We start from the raw sequence: 25,155 nt of genomic DNA, 5'->3' as shown, positions 1-25,155 counted from the left end.
TTGAGACACAACTACTGCAACATCAATCAATCAATCAATCGCACAAGGGTTTCACAATTAAACACCAGTAATTTACTCGAAATAATTTAATAATAATGTACGAAGTAAACAAAGAGGTTCAGTTCAGTCAACACAATTGAACCTGATCGGGTTCAGATCTTAAGATGTTATTATTAGTATAATAAGATGACAAAACTGCAATGTTGTTTTTGAAACAATAGTAGTATTGTTGTTCACTGCCTCTCAAGATGGTGCCTTTCTCAACCCGTTCCCAGCGGAGACAAACTGCTCACTTGAAGATCTTGCCCTGGTTGAACTTCCTGCCCTTCTTGTCGGTGGCGGTCCAGGCGAAGTAGCTGTTCACCAGCTTCTTGGTTTCCTCTTTGGAGGGGTCCAGCTTCGTCCACGCGTAAGACTCGTAGTCGATCTTTGTGTCTTCACTTCGCTGCAACAAAATTACAAGCCACTAAATTAGTTTTCCCCGTTCTACCAGTAACTGTAAACCACCAACTTTTTGTGTAGTTGAGAAGTTGATATTGTGGTAATTCATATTAAATGAAAAAGACTTAGAAATTGTCAAAAAACCAGATTTATTGATACTTATAGTTTGTGTAAAATAAGTTGAGACTTGGCCCTCCATCCGAAGAAATTACAGGGTTGCCAAATCGTGTAAAATTGCAACTTTCTCAAATTTCCAATTCAACGTCAGAATTGGATGTAGAATAATATCATCCCCGATATCCTAGTAGTACTAAAGAAGCTTCAAGGTTGAAGGATTAAAAGGAAATTCAACTTTTATGATAAAATTGAAAACATCGCGAAGATTTGTTTTTCTTTTGAATATGACTTCCCTCAGAATCATGAGGCATCGTCATGCGTAATAATTTTATATCAAATTAACGGGGAGAATGTCTCCTTTCTATTGCTGTCTGGATTATTTTTATCCGACTCAGTTATTTCTTAATTAATGATTATGTTCGTCAATGTCGAGACATTTAGAGCAGAAAGCAAGAAATTTTCGACATGCTAGAAACTTTTTAGTTACAAAGGATAAGTGGGTGGTGAAAGCGAGAAAGTTTCTCACAAATAATTGAAATTATTTTTCCAACTGTCAAACGTACTCGGAAGAGCATATTTTGACCTCTCAGGAGTTTCTAAGTCAAAGATAGCGGCTGAATGGTGTGCCTCCATATGCTATCAATAGCTGGGATCAACAAAAACAAAATACAGAACGATTGAAGAATTCAGCAACTGCAAGCCACATGATTATAAATAGTGAAGAAAATGACAACCTCGCCACGAATAATCAAAGCGGTGTTTCATTACAGCTTTTCTAGAGACAATCAGCTGCTTGCGTTTGAAATAATTCAGTCAAATATCTTGTAAATTGCCAGCCTTCAGCATACAATAATTTGGTACACAATGCATACCAAGCAACCGCTCTCCTACCTTTAAAACTCCATGGAGACCAAAATACGATCTTCCGACTACTTTTGCCAATTGGAAAAATAATTTCAAATTATTACGCATTACGACGCCCCATGATTCTGAGAGAAGTGATATTCTAAAGAAAAACAAATATTCGCGATGTTTCCAATTTTATCATAGAAGTTAAATTTCCTTTTAATCCTTCGACCTGAAGCTTTTTTAGTACTACTAGGATATTGGGGATGATACTCTACATCCAATTCTGACGTTGAGTTGGAGATTTGAGAAAGTTGCAATTTTACACGATTTGGCAACCCTGTAATATCTTCGGGTGGAGGGCCAAGTCTCAACTTATTTTACACAAACTATAGAAAGACCGGTTTGGTTATTACACCATTGTCAATCTCTGATAAACTCAGTTTATGAGAGTTTATCAGAGATTGACAATGGTGTAATAACCGAAACCGGTCTTTCTAAGTATCAATAAATCTGTGGTTTTTGACAATTTCTTAGTCTTTTTCATTTAAAATTTAAACGTAAACCACTAAATTCGATTTTATTTGTAGACATAAAGATGTTATTTCAACTGTAAGGCTCAACTCACACTTACGCGAACTCAGGTCGAGAAGAGACTCGACTCTAGGCGAGAGTATGTGTTTCCAAATGGTGACACTCAGACCAGTCGACTCTAATCTCCGCGACCTCACGACTGTGAGACTGAGTCGAGCGTCGACTCGACATGTTGGTCGAGCCTCGACTTGAGTTGCATAGTACAGTACATTTTTAATGAAAGTGAGGTTATGTTTCATGAAAGTGATGTTTCATCATTTTAGATAAGACAATAATAAGAATCGAATAAGACATTATATTCATAATAATTATTATAAAATTTGTTAGATGCGCAGAAGTGACGAATTGGATTTCATATTTTTAATAATGTGAGGCTAGAAATGGAGTAGAAGTGACAATGAACAAGAAAGTCGTAAGGTCGAGAGACTGGAGTATCCTCAACTGGAGTCGTACGATTTGAGTCGAGGTAGTGTGAGTTGAACCTAACACATTTTTGTCAATCTTTTCACGAATGTACAAATCAATCATGAAAACGAATAAAAGAAGAACAACGTGAAATAATCAGAGAATCAAAGACATCAAAAATGTACGAAAACGTTAAGAACACCAATCTACATATTTATAACGATCGTGTCTTGACGCATTTTCAGTGTTAATGTTGCCTAATGGTACATCACATGCTTCTTCATTCAAACACATCATGTCAAATTAGGCACAACTAAAATTTTCAAACCGAATCGTGATACTTTCAAACTAAAAGTCATTCTACACTGTTGATAATCAATTGAAAATTATTTTCAAACCTTTCTGATACACTTTTCTAAATATTTTTCAATATTGTACTTAAAATATTAGTTTCTCAATATCGATCTATCAGTTTAAATGTTCATTCACAAAATTTGCAGAGTCGTCACATCAAGTTAAAAAAGGCATTCAACTTATTTATGAAGCCATAAATTAACTTTCCGTTGCACAGATGTCAATGAAACTATAGCTCCCATAAAACTAAAAACGCCCATTAGGCTCATGATTTCGTTGCATAGTCGTCAGAAAGAGCTTATTTATGTTTCCAATAGCTAAAAGCGGTCAGTTAAGTTATGGGCCTGAAGACGTGCTGTTAAATCCAATATCTATCTCGCCAAATGCATTTTAGAGGTTGTGATAGCTTTTTTGAAAGATGTTTACGAAAAACCATCTGTATATATAAAAGTAAATTATTTTTTCTCTCCGTATGTTTTTTCAAGCTGTTTATAACTTTCAAAATCGCTAAATATGGTGAGAAATCTCGCCAAAAGACAAGAGTCGCCATATTGTTTATCAATTTTATGTGAGGTCTTTTAGGTCTGTTCACAGTGATGTCGATTGAAACTTTCTCCGTTGCCAAGACATTGGTTGGATAGAAGCATGTACGGAAAAAGTGAATAGAGCTGCAGTGTGACTTATGTGTGATGCTAATTCGAGATATAGCTAAATGGGCTTAACAAACGACTGTGCAACGACCAAACATTTATGTCAGTGATTTTAAATTATGTCTCACATAGCTATGTTTGATTTTATGTAACGAATCTGTAACCGGGCATGAGAAATACAGTTTTTTCCTACCTGGAACACGCTGGATCTTGTCAAAAGCCTTATTTTCTTAATGGATAATGATTAGCTTAAGGTAAGCCAATAAACACAAGTTCAACATAGTTATTATCATCATCACAAGAAATGTTATTTTCAAGGTTGAGTGACAGAGAGGACTCAAGTCTTAACTCCGTCAAATAAATAATGTTTCATGTTCGAATTCACCAAAAACGAAAGCTAGGTTTAAGAGGCAGTTGGTTCTAAGTCAGATGATTTTGAATTGGGTTTGTAATATGATTTGTTTTTTAATCAGAACCAATTGGCGCTCAAACCAAGTTTTCGTTTTAGTGAATTCGGTCCTCAATTTAATTTTCTTACCTCAAAAGCAAGATCCTGTCCCTGCCACACCCACACGCCTGAAATGGTGCTGTCGTTGTCAGTTCCAAACAGGCAGACTGAGGCAAACGAGAACTTCCTCATTCTATCCAACCGCTGGAACATACCTGCAAACAACCAACAGTCAACAATGTAGAAATAGATTAACATAGAATTATAAATACATTCAAGAAGCTGATGAAATACTGCTTTTAAGACGATGTAAACTGATTTATATTAAGCACGACGAAGATTGAATGAAAAAGACTAAAAAATTGTCAAAAACCACAGATTTTTGACAATTTCTTAGTTTTTTTCATTCAATATGAATAATTACCACAATATCAACTTCTCAACTACACAAAAAGCACGACAAAGATCACTACCTCCGTAAACAAAGCCGTAGTGCGTTCGTGTGACGTCAGCACAGGTAGGGCTCCTACACCAATAAAAACACCAGCTGATATAGATCAGCTGAAATCAACGAATTTTTATTGGTGTAGGAGCCCTACCTGTGCTGACGTCACACGAATGCACTACGGCTTTGTTTATGGAGGTAGTGCGGAGATAAGTTTCTTTTGTTGAGACAAGTGCTTGAAAATTGGAAGATTATCGAGGATTGAATCATCCAGGAATCTGGGGTCAAGCCACACGGAGCGTTTTCCAGACGATTCGGCAGGGCAGGAAGCTCTCCGATTAGCTGATCATCAGCTGATTCCCGGAAGCAAACCTAATCAGCTAATTGGAGAGCTTCCTGTCCTGCCGAATCGTCTGAAAAACGCCTTATGTGGGTTGACCCTTAATCTTTCATTCTGTTCGTATTTTCTCTCTTCTAATCTTTTAGGGCCGGTTTCCGAGCTCGGGATTTAGGTAAGTTCTAGACTTTAAACAGCTGGAGTCAGAAAATTGACTTTCCAAAACGGAGCGTAGTCGCAATAATAGTAACAGCAAAATAAATCTTCATTTTCTCATATCTCTATAATTGGAAACGTTTCTCCTTGACGAAATGAAACATTCCTGAATAATTCAAAATAGCTGAAACTCTACGGTATTTTCTCTTTATTTTATTTTGTGTTCAATTTTCTAGTTTTTCGAAATTTAATTCAAACGTGACTATGACAATGACTGCGACTACGCCCAGTTTCGGAAAGCCAATTTTCTGACTCCAGCTGTTAACCTAGATCCGCAGTGCAGGCTGGATGCTTGTCTGACTCGGACTAGGCGCTGAGACAGCAAATAATAGCAGCGTTGGTGGGAATGCGTGCGGCCGCAGTAACGTCTTCCACCCAGCAATGGTCGGCTTAGTTCCGCCTGGTGGACAGACGAAAGATCAATCCAGTCGGTTATTAATTTGATCCCTCCAGCCAGGCTCAGCCAAGCAGCCGAGACAATAGAACAATGGAGTGACGGTCGTATTCGCGTTCATCAGCAGTTTTCTTTCTCACGGCTATTTTGATTTTTGTGCTACCTATAATCAATAAAAACTCCAGTCACCAGTAAAAAGTTTCCAGAAACGTGGTGTACTACCATATTAATGACTTTTCATTATGATTTTTAATTATTTAAAAACATTTTTGACATTCTGAGCCTTCAGGCTAAACTTGGGGTCGCTGAGAACGAATCTGCAATCAGAATTTCTCTATCACGAAAAAAAAACCAGCTGTTGATCTTCCGGCAACCGTTATCAGTCATCCTGCAATGCGGCCGAAACACTTCCAAGCCAGACACCCATCTCAAATGACAACAACGCCAAGCTGTGAGAAACCATCCTGCACTGCGGCGCTAGGTTTAGAACTTAGCCAAATGCCGAGCTCGGAAACCGGCCCTAAATATTGATTCTTCTGAAGCAGCTAAAAATATTAAACACACTTGTAGCTACAAAGTAGCTTGTCACTATTAATAACTTGTAAGCTACAATCTGTTCATCAAAATGAGAGCAAACAATAACGAAGAGTGCACTTGTGTGAGTTGTTCAAAGGTATGACTCACATCCCCTGTTAATTGCTCGACTCGTGAATAACGACTAATTGTTTTGGATATTTGTTATTTTGACGCAGCCGAACTTGGATACACAAAAAATGAAACCCCACCTTTAACGAATTGCCTGAAAGGAGGTAGATAAACTATATTTATAGAATTGGTAAATTATACAACGAAATTGTAAAAGTTGTGGTCTGACCTGTGATGAGATTACAGCTCATGAAGACCTTTGTGAGCTCTTCGTTGTACTTGTACTCTCCGAACCAAATCGAGTAGTTCTCAGGCTCGAACCGCTCCCAGAACCACGGAATCGAAACGGTCTCTTCCTCGTTCGAGTACACCTACACAAATAAACAAATATTCAAATTTAAATTTTACTCTCTTCAACAACAAAATAATATGAAATATTATTAGACGAAAATCCAAATAAATGCTGTAATTCACTCCGAAGACTTCTGCTACTGCAGATATTGATTGACAACAGGGTAAACAGTTAGATGGAAATTCGATGAGCGCTACAATTCAAAAATAATTTGTCAGCCCGGGAATCGAACCCAGTACTAGGAGGTACTGACAATCTCTGGATAGCAGCGATCAAGAGATAGCTGGCTTCGCTGCTATCCAGAGATTGCCAGTTTGGTGTAAGGGTAAGCATTCCTGACCGGCAATTAGGAGGTACTGGGTTCAATTCCGGGCTGACAAATAATTTTTTGAATAGTAGCGCTCATCGAATTTCCATCTACCTGTTTACCCTGTTGTCAATATATGCAGTAGCAGTAGTCTTCGGGGTGAATTACAGCATTTATTTTGAATTTTCGTTTAATAATAATAATTAATTCATTAGCATTTGAATAATTGCAATATCTCAGTAATTTCCATCTGTAATATAAAATACATCACAATAACTAACAAAATAAACAATAGTAATATAATATAGTAATAGACTATAGTTTAGTCTTGTAGTAATAGACAACCTACTTTAGAACTTGGTAGGCCATAGTGGAGCAGGTCAATTTCCACACAGAAAACACTTAACATGTAGAGGACACATTATAAGAAATTTCTGACACTAACTATTGCATGTAATTGAAACTATCTAATATTTTCTGTAATTGATGTAGTAGTTTTCGTTTTTTTTTTTGGAAATAAACATTCATTTATTATTTTATTTAGTTGTTTCTCATGTACAATAATTTTATGGATGAAATCGTCTATTCATGCCTCAAAGCCCAGCCCCGACACTTAATTTAACGATCAAATTTTAGTGAGCTTGTGTGGAATAACTTCTCTCAATTTACTCGAACAGCTACGAGATCTCAAAGTTAATTATGCTAATTTTATAATATTTTAAAGAAAAATACTTAATTGGGTGAAAAATGACATGTTAAAATGAATGGTGGTGCCATCTCGCAACTTTGACCGAAGTTGGATGTGCCAGTTGAGATAAACAACAAATATCTTGTATCAGTTTAGATTCAGTATTCAACATGCGTGACAGGCTTAATATCCCCACCAATTCACAGCCGGACAGAGTCAGTACGCTATGAACAGAGGACAAGTGAACACGTCTATAACGCAACGCATTTTTCATAATACAGTCCACACGATTATTTATAATTTCAATCAATTAGTGCGTGTAGTAATGGAGAAAAGATAGCATGAGAAAATACTCCATGGTATTGGTATTTCAAATATGTTCCAAATTTCCCAGTCAACTCAAGCCGATAGTCCTAGTAGTTCTTTTTCGTGAAGCAATGTGGCGCTGGTAGTCTCTCATTTAGACTCTCACCAGGCCAAAACACTAATAATAGACAGTAGTCGACAGTAATCGGCCACATAAAAACATAAGCGACCTATACCTATACCACAGAATAGATACAGAATGGAAACTGTCAATCAAACGCCTATCCAACCAATGCATTTTATATGGCACAAATACTAGACACGTCACGTGACCTTAGGAAGTTCCAATCCTGGTCTTCTGATTGGCTCGCGGCAGTGAACGAGATCAATTGATCCGGATCAGTAAAGTGATCCGAACCTCCCATCAATACTATTACAATGCGGAACTTCCTAACAAGATGGCGGAATTTTGCGCCAGGGTACTAGCCAAGTTTTCCATACTGTATGTATACTGTGCCTATACCATGAATTATCTTTCTTATGCTATCTTTTCTTTGTGGTGTATTTTTTATTCGTGATACATCAACAGGTTTGGGTTACACGTCCACATTTTTCCTATTCTTATAGGCCTACCTATTTCTCCCATAACCTGACATATACAAAAATAACGTCCATAATGTTAAGAGAATCTATGTTTTTTATTGGTTGCACTTATGAACACGCACATAAGAGCTACCGGCCTATACAAGTGTTCATTGAATAGATTGAGATAACCTTATATAGAAAGCCTATTGGCCTAATTGCGTAATCACATTGAATGCGTATATGATTTTGCAAGTGCACGTCAGATCATGAATGAGCCGAAAAACAAAATTTTAAAATTGACATTGAAACATTGTGACTTGCATGTAGCTGTTCACACTGAACGCAACCAGCAAGTGCACGCGTTCAGTGCGAGTGTTCCTATTGCTCTTTACAGATTTTGTCTCTCATTTGCACACTTGGTCATGCTTAACCAAGCTTGTACTTGCACATATACGCATTCAATATGTCACACCCACCCTTATTCAATGGCCCTCTATAAAATTATTTTTTAAAAGGTAAATTCTCATAGTGCTGACTGTAAATATTAGAATAATATAATGATTTATTGCACCAATCTGACACCATAAGGCTGGTCACTAACGTTTGAACGTTATTCACTTACACTGAATCAGTGAGAAGCTTTAACATAATAAAACAACCAATAACAATACATATAAACCACTGGAAAATTACAATTTATAATGATAGAAGAATAATTGAACCTCAAATAGTGCAGTTAAGAACAACATAAATTTAAATAGGCTCAATTCCTTTTGCTGGTGATGCCAAATTACACATGAGAAGTATCTAATAAATTATGATTTTGGTATTATTTATGCTAACTTTTTATTTTATACTTTTGATTATAAAATTATGTATTTTTGAATTTCCTTCTATTTGTTTTGAATATGTATTTATTGTATGACAAATAAATGATTTGATTTGAAAAAATACAAATACCTAACCTCAAAAAAATTTGACGAAACGTTTCGCTGTGATCACGTTTCTTCAACCTTCTCCCACTACATCTCAAAACTATTGAGAACAAATGATTTGTCTCGGAATTGAAAAAATATTTTATTTTACAGTCTCTGAATACACAGAGGAACATACGTATAACATTTGCGGATCGGATTATTAAGCTGCATTTACACCAAAGTTATTAACACAGTGTTAATAACTTAAATCCTTATAGATTCTATCTGATATATATTCTATGAGAACATAACTTATCATATACATTATGAACAAATGTGTTTGTCAGGTTCCGCTCAATCTAATAGAGCTATAAGGATTAAATTATTAACATTTTGTTAATAACTTTGGTTATATTTGGTTTGGTTAATATTTGGTTAATAAATTAGATTGAACGGAACCTGACAAACACATATGTTCATCATGTGTATGATAAGTTATGTTCAATCTGATAGAATCTATAAGGATTAAGTTATTAACATTATGTTAATAACTTTGGTGTAAACCCAGCTTTAGTATCTGACAATTAGACTATTAATATTTGACGATTCCCCGGCCTATTGACTGCGGTGAAGACCTAAAAAAACTGAAACTGATCACATCTGTAATGGAAAAACAATGTAAGTAGATGTGCATGCTCGTACAACCGTTAGTGGCCAGCCTGAGGCGGATCCAAATTTGAACAAAGGGTGCTTCACGTTGGGATCGAAACAAGTTAGTTATCGAAATAAAGTAACAACTGTCATGCTTCTAATTAATATGTCACCTTCTTGAAAGAGTCCATGACGAATCCAGTCTCGACAATGGGCGCCTCCTCCTCTTCCTCCTCCTTGGCGGGGGGTTCGGGCTCCTTGGCAGCCTGCTTCTGCTTCTTTCCTCCCTGTTCCTTCTTTCCACCCTCCTTCTTCTGTTGCTGCTGTTGTTGTTGCTTGGCTGGCTCCTTAGGCTCCGCCTCCTTGTCGCACATCTTGAAGTCGCCAATCACAGCCTTCGCCTGCGGCTGGTTGATGATCGTCGTGAACCACCTGTTCACGTTCCCAAAGTCTTTTCTGCAATCAATTTACAAAATACATCAACTAATCTGTTTAAACAAATTTGGAACCTACTCCACTCCTCTCCAGAACATAAATTCAAATTTCGAGCTCAAAAATATCAAGTCTTTTTATTCTTTATTTTGTGAATTCAAAGTTTGTTTAATGTTTTTACGAAAGTTTCATTGTGAATTTATCCAAATTTAACCTTCCGGTAGTTGCGCCCTACTCAATCACACGAGCAGTCGCGTGTTGTATTTTTTACAACATCCAATTTTCCAAGTGTTATGTACTCTGTTTATTATCAAAACATATTAATTAATTTTATAATTACTTTTTCCATCTTCTTGGATTATTTTACGCCTGTGAACATTTGGATGATTACCATTTCATAGCCCAATAAGGTAGATCAAGCAAAGTCATCAATTCTGTGTAAAGGTAGGCGCACACAGATCGTCATCGGAAGGACGGCACGCATCGGATTATTAGATTTGATGCATTGTTTCCAATTGGAGTGCGCATACCTATACGGATGCGGATAGATATGCGCACTCCAATTGAAAACCATGCATCAAATTTAATAATCCGATCCGCCCGATGCGTGCCGTCCGTCCGATGACGATCTGTGTGCGTCTACCTTTATTGGTTCCTTAAATATATTTGTGTTTCTCATCGTTTTCCTTAAAACCTAAGCCACATTAAGATTTATAAACTTAAATCAATACTTTCATTTTATTTTAGACACTTTACATAAAATTTATTTTTACTTATATACGGTAATTTTGGTTCTAGGATGATGTTGGAACACAATGGTTATTAAGTTTTTTTTGTATGACAATGAATGAGCACAGCATGTTTCATTTTGTTGAATGATTTTTTTTTTTGGAAATAAAGAAACTTTTGTCTGTCTGTCTGTTTACAGCCCCCGTATACAGTCTTTCCCTATCATATGCACAGTGCGACTTATGCACTGTCGCGACTAACTGGCACCTAAAGACTGAACATTGCTCGGTTGATATACTGCAGCTCAGTGGAGTGATGGGGTGAAAGTTTTGGAATGCATAGGTGACTCATTCACTGACACCACCACATTCAATAGTTTTGTGCAGCAAAAAAACTGACCCTGTTGTACTTTTTACTACAGCGCGACTGCCTGAAGGTTAAAATTGTTTGTTTTATTCTAATTTATATTTCCAGATTGATGATTTAGTGTAGAAATTGAAATGTACATAACCCTATGTATAATATTTGGACAATTTGAAACTAAATTAGGAAATTGCAGAAGTTTTGGGCAATAGTCTGTTTTTTTCTTTTCCGATCGTTGTATTGTTTGTGCTAACCTAATAAATAAACTGCTATCATATATATAGTTCAGTCCACATTATAATTGCAATGCAGAAAGATAGAAGAACAGCGTTGTCGATTCTTTGCCTTGCCATTGCCTTCTATAGGGGATAGCTGATACCGGGGTATCTGATGTAATATCAAACTATTCTGTAATCAAAATAACAATACGACATAAACTAATCAGCCTAAAAACATTTGAAACCAACTCCAACACAATATCACTTGCCATACAGTGACGTCCACGTTACAATGGCAGTGGAGAAAGATAAAAGAACAGCTTTGTCGATTCTCTGCCTTGCCACTATCTTCTATAGTAGCTGATACAGGTATATCTGATGTAATAGTAATTGTTCATTCTTAATTAAAATAATCAATTATATTTTATTCGCCAAGAAAATGTATTTTTCAATTTTTGAATAATACATTTTGAAAATTGAGATAAAATATTTGGTTAATTATATTTCTACATAGTTGAAATATGATCCGGCAACGATGCGGAACTAGAAAAGAATAGAGCTATCTGCTTTGTCGAATGATAGACAAGGATAGCAACACCAATGCTAATCAAATACTGCCATTATAACGTGGATCTCACTGAAGTGAAGGAAATCAATATTACATTATTAACAGAAACTTTTTACGGTGAAAATGTACGAAAACGTTAAGAACACCAATCTACATTTTTATAACGATCGTGTCTTGACGCATTTTCAGTGTTAATGTCGCCTAATGGTACATCACATGCTTCTTCATTCAAACACATCATGTCAAATTAGGCAGAAGTTTAGTGACAATATACATCTAATTTTCTTCTAAACAACAAATAAATAATCTTTTCGTAGATTTATTCACTGTTATACAAACCACGGTATATAGAAGAAGTCACGCGCATGTTTGTGCTAAATTTCCGGTGTAGCTGACGTCATTTTATATTCAATCATCTGTTTTTAACAAAAATAAGTTTCATAAATTGCCAATAGGTGTTAAAAACGTCGGTTGGTGGCGATGACGCAATCTAGCTGGCTGGCCAATGCGCACACATTTCATGACCCCTACCGTTTTCATCTAAATACCGTGATACAAACTGTACAGTGGAAAAATCAAATAATATTGAAGAAGTTATCTACTTTTAATATAATTATTAGAGAAAACCATTATTTGATTGATATCAGTATAATTTGGGCTAAATATAAATAAATAGAATATGATAAAACTATCTAGTGTTTCATAATTAGAGTTATTTCGATTATCACATCTATTAAAAGAAAAAATCATTTGAATAATACAAGCAATTCAACTTGATCAGTATTACGTCCCAAACATAATCACAATTTATCAAGTTTGAGAGATGTCATCACATCAGGAAAATTAAGTCTGTATCACTAGAAAAACCTATCTCTACAAGATTATCGTAATTAGAGTTGTTTTAATAATACCATTAATAAATTAATAAAAAAATCTTTAATAATTCAACATGATCAGTATTACGTCCCAAACATAATCACAAATTATCAAGTTTGAGATATGTCATCACATCAGGAAAATTAAGTCTGTATTACTAGAAAAACCTATCTCTACAAGATTATCATAATTAGAGTTGTTTTAATAATACCATTAATAAATTAATAGAAAAAAAGCTTCAGTAATTCAACATGATCAGTATTACGTCCCAAACATAATCACTAGTTATCAAGTTTGAAAGAAGTCATCACATCATGTGAAATCAAGTCATGAATCTTGAATGTTTTGGAAACTCCACACAGCAAACATTCAGTGATATTGGACAGAGTTATCGATTCAAGTAATTTATCATGGCCAGTCAAATTTGTCATTTGACAGACAATTCAAAACAAATTTGTAGATTACTATTATAGTATGTTGGGTGCCAAAATAGTATCTAAAGGTGCGTACAGATATACGCGCCTCCAACACGCTCCGCACTCGCTCCGATCATGAACGTTACGCGAGATGTTACGCAAGGATTCGATAGAGGTTCGAGGGATGATCGCTCCGCTCTTTTCTTATTGTTGACTTAGCTACAACCTAACCTCACAAATGTGAAACGTTCAATGCAGCTGATCGGATGACAAAACTAAATAGAATATTCTGACTAGGGGATTGCTGGGTAGCCTAATAATACATTATGTTTATGTAATAAATGTATAATAAATACTATGATTATTGCATTTATTTTAATGTTTTATTATAAAAGTTAATTTCTGTCAATGTTTCAAAAGGTTAAAGGCTTGGATGGGAGTTCGGTTTCTTTCTTCTAAATCCTAATATGCCGGTACCTATTATAATAAATGCTTTTATAACTTTATATTATTTAATTTAATAATTAATTATTAATTTTGATTATTTCATTTGCCAGCACAGAGATCGTAACTATTATATTAACAAACATTACAAACGAAAACGTTGACCACGTATGCGCATGGTCAACGTTTATATAATTCGCATTGGTTATATATATCGGTTAATATCGATCTCAATAATTTATATAATATCGGTCAATGGTTATATATAATTCGCAACTATCGGTTAGTTCGACGTTCGACTTAGGAGCTAGCCAAGCTCGACCTCTGTTACACGCTCTTCTCGCGTTCCACTCTTGCTCCCCTTCGATCTTCAATAGATCTGCTCAAGTGACGTTCGATTGCGGAGCAGAGCGAAAGTCTGTACGCACCTTTAGATCCACATAAAATCATAGTAATTCACGATTAAAATGGAATTTGGTCTATCTTATTGAATTAAAAATTGATTAATAAGAAGTGAAAACGAGTTCAATTTGATTATTGCATAATCATGATCAGTATTACGTCCCAAACATTATCATAAGCATTCAAGTTTGAAATGCCTCATCACATCATGAAAATGGAATTAGGTTTATCATATTACGAGTTGGAAAAAATATCAAAACTAGGTTATATTGGAAAGTTTAAACTAGAAAAACTCAATGACATAAAAATATTAGGTTACTCTAGAGATTGAGAGTGTATCAATAAATTAAGTAATAAACGTTTACTGAAAATAGCATTTCATGATCAGTATTACGTCCCAAACATTATCACAAAAAATCAAGTTTGAAAAGAATCATCATATCATGAAATTTGTTTCAGGAATACTGTAAAATGTAGAAAGTGAAAATATCGATCTAATATCTAATTAAATACCTATCTAATATCTATCTAATCACTCAGAAAATTTAAAATTCTAAAAAACCTGATCACCACCACGAATGGAAAAAAATCTTCGAATGAGAAAATTCTTCTAAAAAAAGTTAATAATTATTCTACTTTGAATTACAGTTGAACCTCTGTGTAACAAAGTTGATTACCCTGAGAAAACTCTTGATATAGAGAGAATTAGTTACATAAAGCTAAGTCATAAATAATATTTTATTTTCAACAACACAATATACAAAAATACAAATTTATCACATCCTAAACTCGGCTTTCGCCATCAGCTAGAGTTTGGAATACTAGCAGCTAAAGAGCCAGTAAAAGTTCCAGAATGTCATTTCTCTTAATTGACCGAGCGAAGTGAGGTCTAAGATTCAAGTCGACGGTTTGGCATTTCTCTTAGTGTTTAAATGTTTATATGTTGCGCATTTACGGCGAAACGCGGTAATAGATTTTCATGAAATTTGACAGGTGTTTTCCTTTCTTAATTGCGCGTCGACGTATATACACATTTTTTGGAAATTTTGCATTTTAAGGATAATATAAAAGGAAAAAGGAGCATCCTTCATACGCCAATATTAGAGTAAAAATCAGACTATAGAATTATTCATCATAAATCAGCTGACAAGTGATTACACAGATGTGTGGAGAAGCCAGTCTATTGCTGTATTTCCATAAGGTCTATAGTTTCAATCAGGTACTTGTAGATGAGAATACTGCGTGAGTTCTACTGTTCACAGAACTACTAGTTCTTAACGAGGAGGATTTCGTCATTTAGGGGTTTGACCATATTATTGTATTAATAGATTGTTATAATATATTCATGTGATACGACTGTTCTATCATTTGATAGTATTATTCAATTTTTTCACAAAATTCGTAGAGGATTACACATAACCTTTTTGACTTCATTAATATTCAAATTTGAAAGAGCAATAGTACAAGCTAAGCTTCGTTATCCTCTTTCAGATGATGATATTATCTGTCATCAATATTAATGTAATAATTGTATTGATAAATAATAAATTATTGATATTCGATTTTGTTATTTAGAGGTTCGACTGTATATCAAGGGCACCCTGAAATGTTGCCAACTCAACCTGACTGAGTAGGACTCAAAATAGCCCTGGTAGCCTCAGCATGAGGCTTTTCAACCAGCTGCCAGCATCAGCGAGGGCTCTTACAACACAGCATTTCATCAAATGTACCCATGCATTCCTCGTGAAACCCCCTCTTTATTCAATAAGGGAGTTTTTCAATATCCCGGATGTTACCATCAAGGAATATTTCATACATTAACTTTATGAGACACTGCCTCCTTCATGTGATGTGTTTTTTGTCATCAAAGACAATAATTTTCTTATTAATATAAGTTACATCAAATTCTCCTTTGTTGATATATTAATGTTTTGTGTGCTTGTTTTTCTGACGAACCAATTGCTACACTGTAAGCTTGGATGTAATGAATATTATTCATTTGATTTTAGTCTGTCAACACTCTCAAACTCCGATCTCGCTGAGTTGGCAGTATCGACAGCTTTCTGGGTCATTACATCATACCTGGGAGCACTTTCTTCATTGAACTTGTAATAGCAACCTAAATTGTCAAATAACTAGTATAATAACTCGTAAATAACTGATAAGATGAACTGATGGAAGAAAATATACACCTGAAAACGGGATCGAGGTAATAACTTAAATAGTCAAGTAAACTAATAGAATAACTCGTAAATAACTGATAGATGAACTGATGGAAGAAAATATAGTATACCTGAAAGCGGGATAAAGGTAACTAGTAGTTTTGTGAACAGTAGACCTCGCGCTCAGTAAGTTACATTGACCTGTTGTTGTTTTCTCAAAAAATAATGAATAATTTATCAATTTAAAATGTCTAGAAAAAATCCTAAATAAACATAAAGCTTTCTGTCCTATCGTACCGTGACGTCCCGGAATGTGAGTGTGAGCGCTGTTATCAGGTCTCGCTGTACACAACGTTGATGGAAAGATACATTTCAAGATGTTCGATGTCTTTGAACGGGTAGTATTATAGTGAACTGTCTACTTACGTTGATGGAAAGATACATTTTTAAGATGTTCGATGTTTTTGAACGGGTAGTATTATAGTCCTCTAAACAGCTGATTTATGATGAATAATTCTAAAGTCTGATTTTTACTCTAATATTGTCGTATGAAGGAGGCTCCTTTTTCCTTTTATATTATCCTACAAATGCAAAATTTCCAAAAACCTTGTAAATACGTCGACGCGCAATTTAAAAAGGAACAGGCCTGTTAAATTTCATGAAAATCTATTACCGCGTTTCGCCTTAAATGCGCAACATATAAACATTTAAACAAATGCCAAACCGTTGACTTGAATCTTAGACCTCACTTCGCTCGGTCAATAACGTAAATTGTCAAATAAACTAATAGAATAACTCGTAAATAACTGATAGATGAACTGATGGAAGAAAATATAAACCTGGAAGCGGGATCAAGGTAATAACGTAAATATTGTCAAATAAACCGATAGAATAACTAGTAAATAACTGATAGATGAAAGTAAAATATATACCTGAAAGCGGGATCGAGCACATATTGGTAGAGATGGAGCAGAGTGCAGGCAACGCCAATATCAGCCAGGGTCACTCTCTCTCCCACCAGGTAGGTGTTGTTCAACAGGTATTTGTTCAGCACTTCCAGAGCTGCTTTTACGTCATCCTTGGCACGTTTCAGCGCCTTTTAAACAACAGAAACATCTTGAAAATAAGACACAAATTTCAAGACTTTTACATTTTTGAGAAATCTTTTTTTACAAAACAATTTTTACTTGTAAAAATGTCATAATCTCTTCAATATATTCTATTTCAGCCTGAGACTTGATACAACCAACAATATTGATGATCTTGGTTTGATGCCGCATCTCCATGTTGGCCCAGTCTGCAATTTACCTAGTGGCCAGCGTAGGCAAACCATCCATCCACACATTGGCGCCGGTCGACATTGGCCTTCATTGGGCCAACATGTGGATGCGGCATAACATTTTCTAATTAGGCTATCAACAGAGTTGGGGTACATAGTTGACTTTTGAAACAAACTGAAAATGAAAAGAATCAATCTGATAAAAAACCATCTGTAAGTCTACAGTAAGTCTTACTTCAAATTGTCAGCATTGGTTAAATAGTCAAAATTCTTTATTACATATTCTTCAAGAACAGTAATTTATTGTCAAAAAAATATTAAAATTGTTTGGTAACAAAGAGCATAATTCATTATTAATATTTTATTGTTTCAAAAATAGATGGGAGTGGTAGTTGCAAGTGGTTGTCCAAGGTTAAGTTGAAGAGAGAATTAAAGAGTCCTAACTTCGCCAAATAAACAATGATGTCAATTTGTATCAGTAGAAAGCCTACGTATTATTTACAAGGAAATGAACAGTTTCAAGTAAATGTCAAATCCACTGAATTAAATTCTGAGAAGGACAAGTTTAAAGGGGAATCTGAATTTTTTGAATGCCTGGTTAGTGTCAGTATTGGTTGTATTGCATGGTATGGAAAGTGTTAGTGTTATTTATAAGGAATGCTGACAGTTCACAAGTGTATCTCACTAAAGAGGAAAACGTTTTAAAAAACATTCTCCAAGTTCTAGAAAAATATAATTTGTTTCTAAGAGTTTTCTCAAGATGAAAGATTGTACTGAAAACTAACCGAATTTAGCAAATTTTCTAGAGTCTACAGGTAAACTTCATCAAGGAGACTGACTGAAGTAGTTATATAGTTTTGCTATCCTTGTCTATCATTCGACAAAGTCGGCGGTACTATCCTTTTCTAGGTCCACAACGATGCCAATTATGTTTATGACAGTGTAGAAATATAATTAATTAATGCAGAGAATCGGCATCGCTATTCGTCTATCTTCATCCACTGCATTATAACGTGGACCTCACTATAGACAATATAACTACTGTAATTCTATAACTACTAAATGTAGTATAGATGTGGTTTATAGACATTATTCTGAAGTAAGCTGTATTATCAACAAATTTGGAGAAACATGATCAGTATTACGTCCCAAACATATCACAGGATGTCACGTTTGAAATGTATCATCATATCATGTATTGTTACTTTGCAAAGGAACGTTTTATCTAGTCAGAGAATAGAGTTCTATTAGTTTACAGTCAATCCCAAAGTCATAAATCAGATATTCTTAAGTAGGCCTGTACTGTACAATATCAACAAAACATGATCAGTACCTCCACTAGGTTAAAGTCATCACATGATATCATGTTTGAAATGTATAATCATTTCATGTTTTGTTGAAATTTGCAATGAAATAAATTATTACATTTATGGCCACATTTATAAAGACGTTCTAAAGCTGCGTTTATTTTTCGATTCAGATTTAGATTCTATTAGATTGAACATTTTGTGCTGGCAGCTTGACAGTAACTTCAATAACTATTCACAAATTTACTATTTATTGATGATTTTCTCCCAAACAAAATATCATTACCTCATATGAGAGGCTTTTGTTCTATTTAGAATGTCAATAAAGCTTTATTAATACGCTGTGGCTTCAGTTACGGTAACCGTAACTCCATTCGCGTTCCGGTAAACATTTGCGCAGGCGCGGCTACCGCTATTTACATGTGCATTGTGGTGTTGATGGTTTTTGGTGACATGGTTATGATTTCTAAGTAACTAACTAACTTCATTATTAACTAACTTATTTCTAACTAACTTCATTGAAACGATAGGTTATCATAACCATGTCACCAAAAACCATCAACACCACAATGCACATGTAAATAGCGGTAGCCGCGCCTGCGCAAATGTTTACCGGAACGCGAATGGAGCTACGGTTACCGTAACTGTAGCCACAGCGTTATTATTATTAGATTGAACATAACTTATCTTACACATGATTTGCATATGTGTTTGTCAAGTTCTTTTTAATCTAATAGAGTCTATAAGGTCGGAAAATTTTGACATTTTGTTAATAAATTTGGTGTAAACGCAGCTTTAGCCAAGCTTTTTTTTACAAATCCTATCAGAACAATAAATTCTAGATTGCATCACATTATTGGTTGCTACAGTGATATTCTCATCTAACACTGTAAGCATTCTTTACTTATAGCACATAATTGATAGGCTACTTCTCATTCAATCAAGTGTATTCTCACTAGCTTACTTTGTTGAACACTTTTTCTGCATTAAGATAACCCTGGCTGTCGCATGAGGTAGGATAATATACTCACTAATATAGTGGCTCAATCTATAGTTATTTGTGCAACTAGTGCGCAAAGTGACAGTTTGCTGCACCGAAAGAAACGTTTACGCCCGAGCCGTAGGCGAGGGCGGAATGGTTTCTTGAGTGCAGCAGAGGAACTTTGCGCACGTATTTCACATTAAGTTTTTCCTACAGTTACCATTGAATATGAAAAGTGGGTAATTATGGGTAAAATTGCCTGAAATGCATCAAATGTTTTTCTGTGTAATTTTATTATTGATAAAAACCTTAATTTTATTGTCAAATTGAATAAAAATGTTGTCCTTGGTTATAATATATAATGAATAATAATTAGCGCGTTGTGCTTCGTTGCACCTCTGCTCACTATAGCAGCCACAGCAGTCACTGTTACCAACTTCATTTTGATTTTGCTGCACTGTTGCTCCATATAATCTACTAAGTATTTTGCGTTGCCATGTTGCAAATCTGGAGTGCAGAAAAATTTTTCCCGCACTAGAGCGGAAAAGTGATTCTTTGCGTTCTGTAATCAGTGCAGCAATGGCCACTTTTCAACGTAACTGTAGGAAAAATAATTTTCAATTATATGGTTTACCAATTTTGATTTTGTACAAAATATAAGTAAAGTTAATATATATGAGAATTGACACACGAGTTTCTATCTGGCTGCTTGTGAAAAATAGCGTTGCTTCTTAAAAACCAACCGAACCAAGTATCAAAAATAATTTGAAATTACATTTAATCCCCTAACAAAGACTTGACTAGCTTCTACAGTAATCGATATGCTTGGACTGTTGCATAAATTGGAACCGTTTTGGGCGTAAGTTAGCCTGTGGTACTTTTCTGTAAGTTGTCTAATTCTGAATGATTGAATAAATTGAATATGCAATAAATAAACTTCACTGCAAATTGATTGTAATCAATAACTCATTTTCATTCATCTTTAATAACTGCAAATTTATTTATAATTGTATTTTTATGATCAGAATTACGTCCCAAACAAATCAAAGGATTTCACGTTTGAAATGCATCATCATATCATGAATAAAATATTCCAGTAGACGACCAGTATATCGTAGGCTCTAAAATTGATCAGATGTGTCCTGAAAAATCTGACATGATACCTGAGCCAGCCAAGTCACACAAGACAGAATTATAATTATTATTGTATTTTCGTATAGTTATAATCATTATTATACAGGGTGTTTCAGAAACGGGAAATTTTGGAAGTTGAATAATTTCAAGTAAAACGAATCTTTAAATTAAGTTTTTCATATCATTCAATAGTAAAAATGTCATTTTAGAATAAATAATACCGTAACATTCATTTTTTTGAGATGACATCTTGCAGGTATGTTCCTTTTCTACGCAAGCATTCATGTAGTCTCTTCATCACATTGTCCATGCATGGTTTGACGTAACATTATAACTGGAATTTGAAATCGCTTCTCGAATCTTGGCTTTTAATTCTGCAAGAACGGAAGAATTGAAAGCCAAGATTCGAGAAGCGATTTCAAATTCCAGTTATAATGTTACGTCAAACCATGCATGGACAATGTGATGAAGAGACTACATGAATGTTTGCGAAGAAAAGGAATACACCTGCAAGATGTCATCTTCAAAAATAAATGTTACGGCATTATTTATTCTAAAATGGCATTATTTTTACTAATGAATGATATGTATTGTGAGAGTATTCTTATGCTGCAGAAGAAGGCAGTTCGGATATTGTCATCTGGAGCACTGTAGGCCACTCTTCGCCAGACTCGGGATTCTCAGTTTTTAGCCAGTTTATTTTTGCTTCCCTGGTTGGTATAAAGGTGCGTACAGACTATCGTTCCGCTCCAAGACCGAACGTCACTCCAGCAGAGCGATTGATGATCGACCGGCGAGCAACAATGGTTCGACCGGGGAACGCGAGAAGATCTACCATCTTCCGTAACGTTCATGATCGGTGCGATTAGAGAGCGGAGGCGGAGCGATTGCTGTGCGATGGTGGTACGTGGGCGGTACGGGGGAGGAGCGTGCTCGGTGCGGGTTGGAAGCACGAGTATGTGTACGCAGCTTTAGGAATACCAATCTGACAGTGAATTTGAGGGGGTTGCAGAGTGCCTACTCACTTCGAAATGCTCTCGAAGTCAATGTTCCTCGATGTAGGCTAAGTAAGGCTCAGAACTGTTATCCCAATATCGCTATTAAAATGTTTAATATGCTACCTCCATCTGTGCGTCATTTGAGTGACAGTGAGTTTAAGAGGAGACTCAAGTCCTGGCTATGTGCCAGACCATACTACTCCTTGAGTGAATTTTTTCAGGAGTCTACAGTTGACATTTAGTGGCCATCACCGTGTTTAGCCATCTATGCCATTATGTTTTATTTTTTGACGTGACAGTGTTGTCAAAAACTTTTGTGTGAAATTGTATATTGACGTGATGACCAACCCAGCTCATCTGGCTGGTTAATGGTCCTACAAATGAAGATTAAAGATATGAAAAACTTCAAGGATTTCTTTTTCTTGAAATTATCAAACTCTTACAATTTCCCGATTCTCTGAAACACCCTGTAATAAGCTGATACAAAAAAAAAAATCAATACCAGTTACCGTAGCAAATCAGCTGAATGAATACATTTCATAAGTTATCCTATTATAATCTGATGTGCATGACTTTTAATTACAATTGCCGTAACACATCTCCAGCTAAATTAAATGGCTGAAATTGTTAATTTTAAATTACGTAAATAATTTAGTACCTGCTTGTCCTGCTTCATAATGCCGAGACAGGGAAAGACCCATGTGCAAGCGGCTGGCAAAATCTCGTTGTCAGCAAAACTCAGCCATTGAAGAACTTGAGCCTTCTGTTCATCGGTCTGACCGCGCAGTTGTGCGTTGGCAACTGGTGATAAAAAATTAATAGATATAACCACACGTATTTTTTTATAATTTTATAAATATTTATTATTTTATTAATCTCTTAAAAACACTAAAAGAATCAACAAGATTTCCTTCAACATTGTTATCTATAGTATAGTAAAATACACGTCACTCTCTCACCATCTGATAAACAATGGTTTACAAAAAATCTCTGTCCGTTTTAAAAACTTTGCTTTCACTTCCCATCGTTGCCGAATTGTTTGTAAACTACCGGTATGTAGAAATATAATGACCAACGCTACTTGAACTCAACTCAAAAAGCTTATGTAATTTATTATTGAATCATGTAAAAATGTATTTTCTTAATAGATAAAATACATGAGAAAATAAATTATTATTATTAAGAATTATATTAGATAAGATCAAATAAATTATCAATAAATGAATAGATATCAGAAACAGATGATACGCCTGTATGACGTGAGTTACATCTATTACAATACAAAAACGATGCAAATGGAAACGTAGCAAAATGCTGTATCATGAAATTTACCAACTTTGATACGTCATCTTACTATAAGACGACTATGCCATAGTCTAACGTGTATGTTAGAAACAAAAATATCAATAATAATTTATATTATTACATAGTTTCAATCGGGGCAATAAATATATATAACTCACCATAGAAGGCGATTGCATTACTTTCAGTAATGCACTGGCCCTTGGAAGATTCAAAAGCTGGGACCTAGAAACAAACAATTAAGTATACATGTGCAACGCTGTAAGAAAAAGAATGTTTAATTTTAATAAAAAATATGATTGCCAAGTCGGCAAGCCTATGATTTATAGGCTATAACTCAATGGTGTTAAATTATTGGAATTGAGCTTCTGATTATATAAACTATTAGAATAGTTTAGGTAGATCTGAGTAGGCCTACAAAGATTTTATTTTACAAAACAGCGATAAGACGTTGATCCTTGGACGTATTTACTTAGTTTCTTATCATTGTGTATACTAGAAAATGAGTAAATAACTTAAGCTATAATAGTAAAAGCTATTTAGAAACAATCAAGCAGTTACTGTAAGATTGGGACCGCTAACCTTCCTAACCTAAAATGGGTCAGTGTATTTAGAAAATGTTTATTTTACATCATGATAAAATAATAATAGACTTACCTTGCCAAGTGGAAATTTCTTCAAAAAATCATCAGATTTATTTGTTTCACCGAATACAAAATCCGGCGATACTTTCACGCTGGCACCAGCATACTGAGCAGCTATCAGTGCCTTGTAGGCACGGAAGTTTCCCGGATAAGTATACAATGTCTGAAAATAAAAAAGACAATTTCTGTAAAAAATGTAATATTTTCAATAATCAACTGATTAATTCAATTGTTTTCATAAGGATTAACAGTGTATAAACGGATAAAATGAAGGAGAAAACTTACTCCAGAGGCCATGTTGCTGCTGTTTGGAACGGGAAAGAAAGAGAGAGAGCACGATCGAAATAGAGACAAAAAAGGAAATGAAAATGTGGCAAATATTAAGGTTTTTTCACATAAATATTCAATTATGGACTTTAAAGAATTAAATAATACTTATCGTATTTTTTAGCATTATACACTTCTTAATCGTGATCATAATTCCAATGATTATGTTTTTAAACGGATATACAAATTTCTAAGAGCGCCAAATTCAAAAGCATTGCATTGCGCAAAATTCAAAAGCAATGCATTACTGCTGCAATTTTATACAAATTAAAAACAAATGCGCAACAATAAAAATAATCTATTGAAGACCTCAAACCTTGGTTACAATAAAACCTATTTTATCCTTTGTTGAACAAATAAATTGATTCACTTGCATACGTACCGTAGTTGAAAAAACTTGCTCTCAAATAATTATTAACTTACTTTCACTAGAGTTTTAAATAACTGTTTTTTATCATGAAAATAATTTCATGTAAAATGTATTTGATTTATTTTATGATGACTAAATAATTAATATTCATTTATACATTTGAATTGGAAAAATAGCATTTGTAAATTGTGGTAAGTTTCTAAATAAAATGAGTAGGTACCTTACGGTACCGGTGCTATCAATGATGTCCATTACCGTACGGTACCGTATAATTTTTCTGGTGGTAAATGATGATTAAATAAAAATATTACCATATAGTATTATATTTTCTTGTAAGTCCATAAGGTGGGCATAAAACCCCCAGGGACACGCGTCATGAGAACACAAAAAGAAACAAGTAGGCCAGTCGACCTACTAGTCCAAAAGAAAACAAATAAAACAAGCAAAAGAAAAGTAATCAAAAATATGCGGTTACCAAGCTGCCGTCTAACATGAAATTCTCAC

General features: G+C 34.8%; 1 protein-coding gene across 1 annotated transcript; it reads right to left on the bottom strand.

Moving 5' to 3' along the window:
• Nucleotides 1-71: 71 nt before the first annotated feature.
• On the bottom strand, nucleotides 72-24,517 carry LOC111049782 (elongation factor 1-gamma). Its single transcript, XM_022335946.2, has 9 exons — nucleotides 24,240-24,517; nucleotides 23,968-24,117; nucleotides 23,472-23,535; nucleotides 22,667-22,809; nucleotides 17,241-17,404; nucleotides 9,872-10,154; nucleotides 6,122-6,263; nucleotides 3,946-4,070; nucleotides 72-445 (listed from the first exon to the last, which is right to left on the bottom strand). The coding sequence occupies exons 1-9, from the start codon at nucleotides 24,249-24,251 to the stop codon at nucleotides 290-292; spliced, it is 1,239 nt and encodes a 412-aa protein (XP_022191638.2). The 5' UTR covers nucleotides 24,252-24,517; the 3' UTR covers nucleotides 72-289.
• Nucleotides 24,518-25,155: the final 638 nt, after the last annotated feature.

The sequence above is a fragment of the Nilaparvata lugens genome, chromosome 11, assembly GCF_014356525.2.
Source record: "Nilaparvata lugens isolate BPH chromosome 11, ASM1435652v1, whole genome shotgun sequence".
NCBI lineage: Eukaryota > Metazoa > Arthropoda > Insecta > Hemiptera > Delphacidae > Nilaparvata > Nilaparvata lugens.
This window is presented reverse-complemented; position numbering and strand designations above follow the sequence as displayed.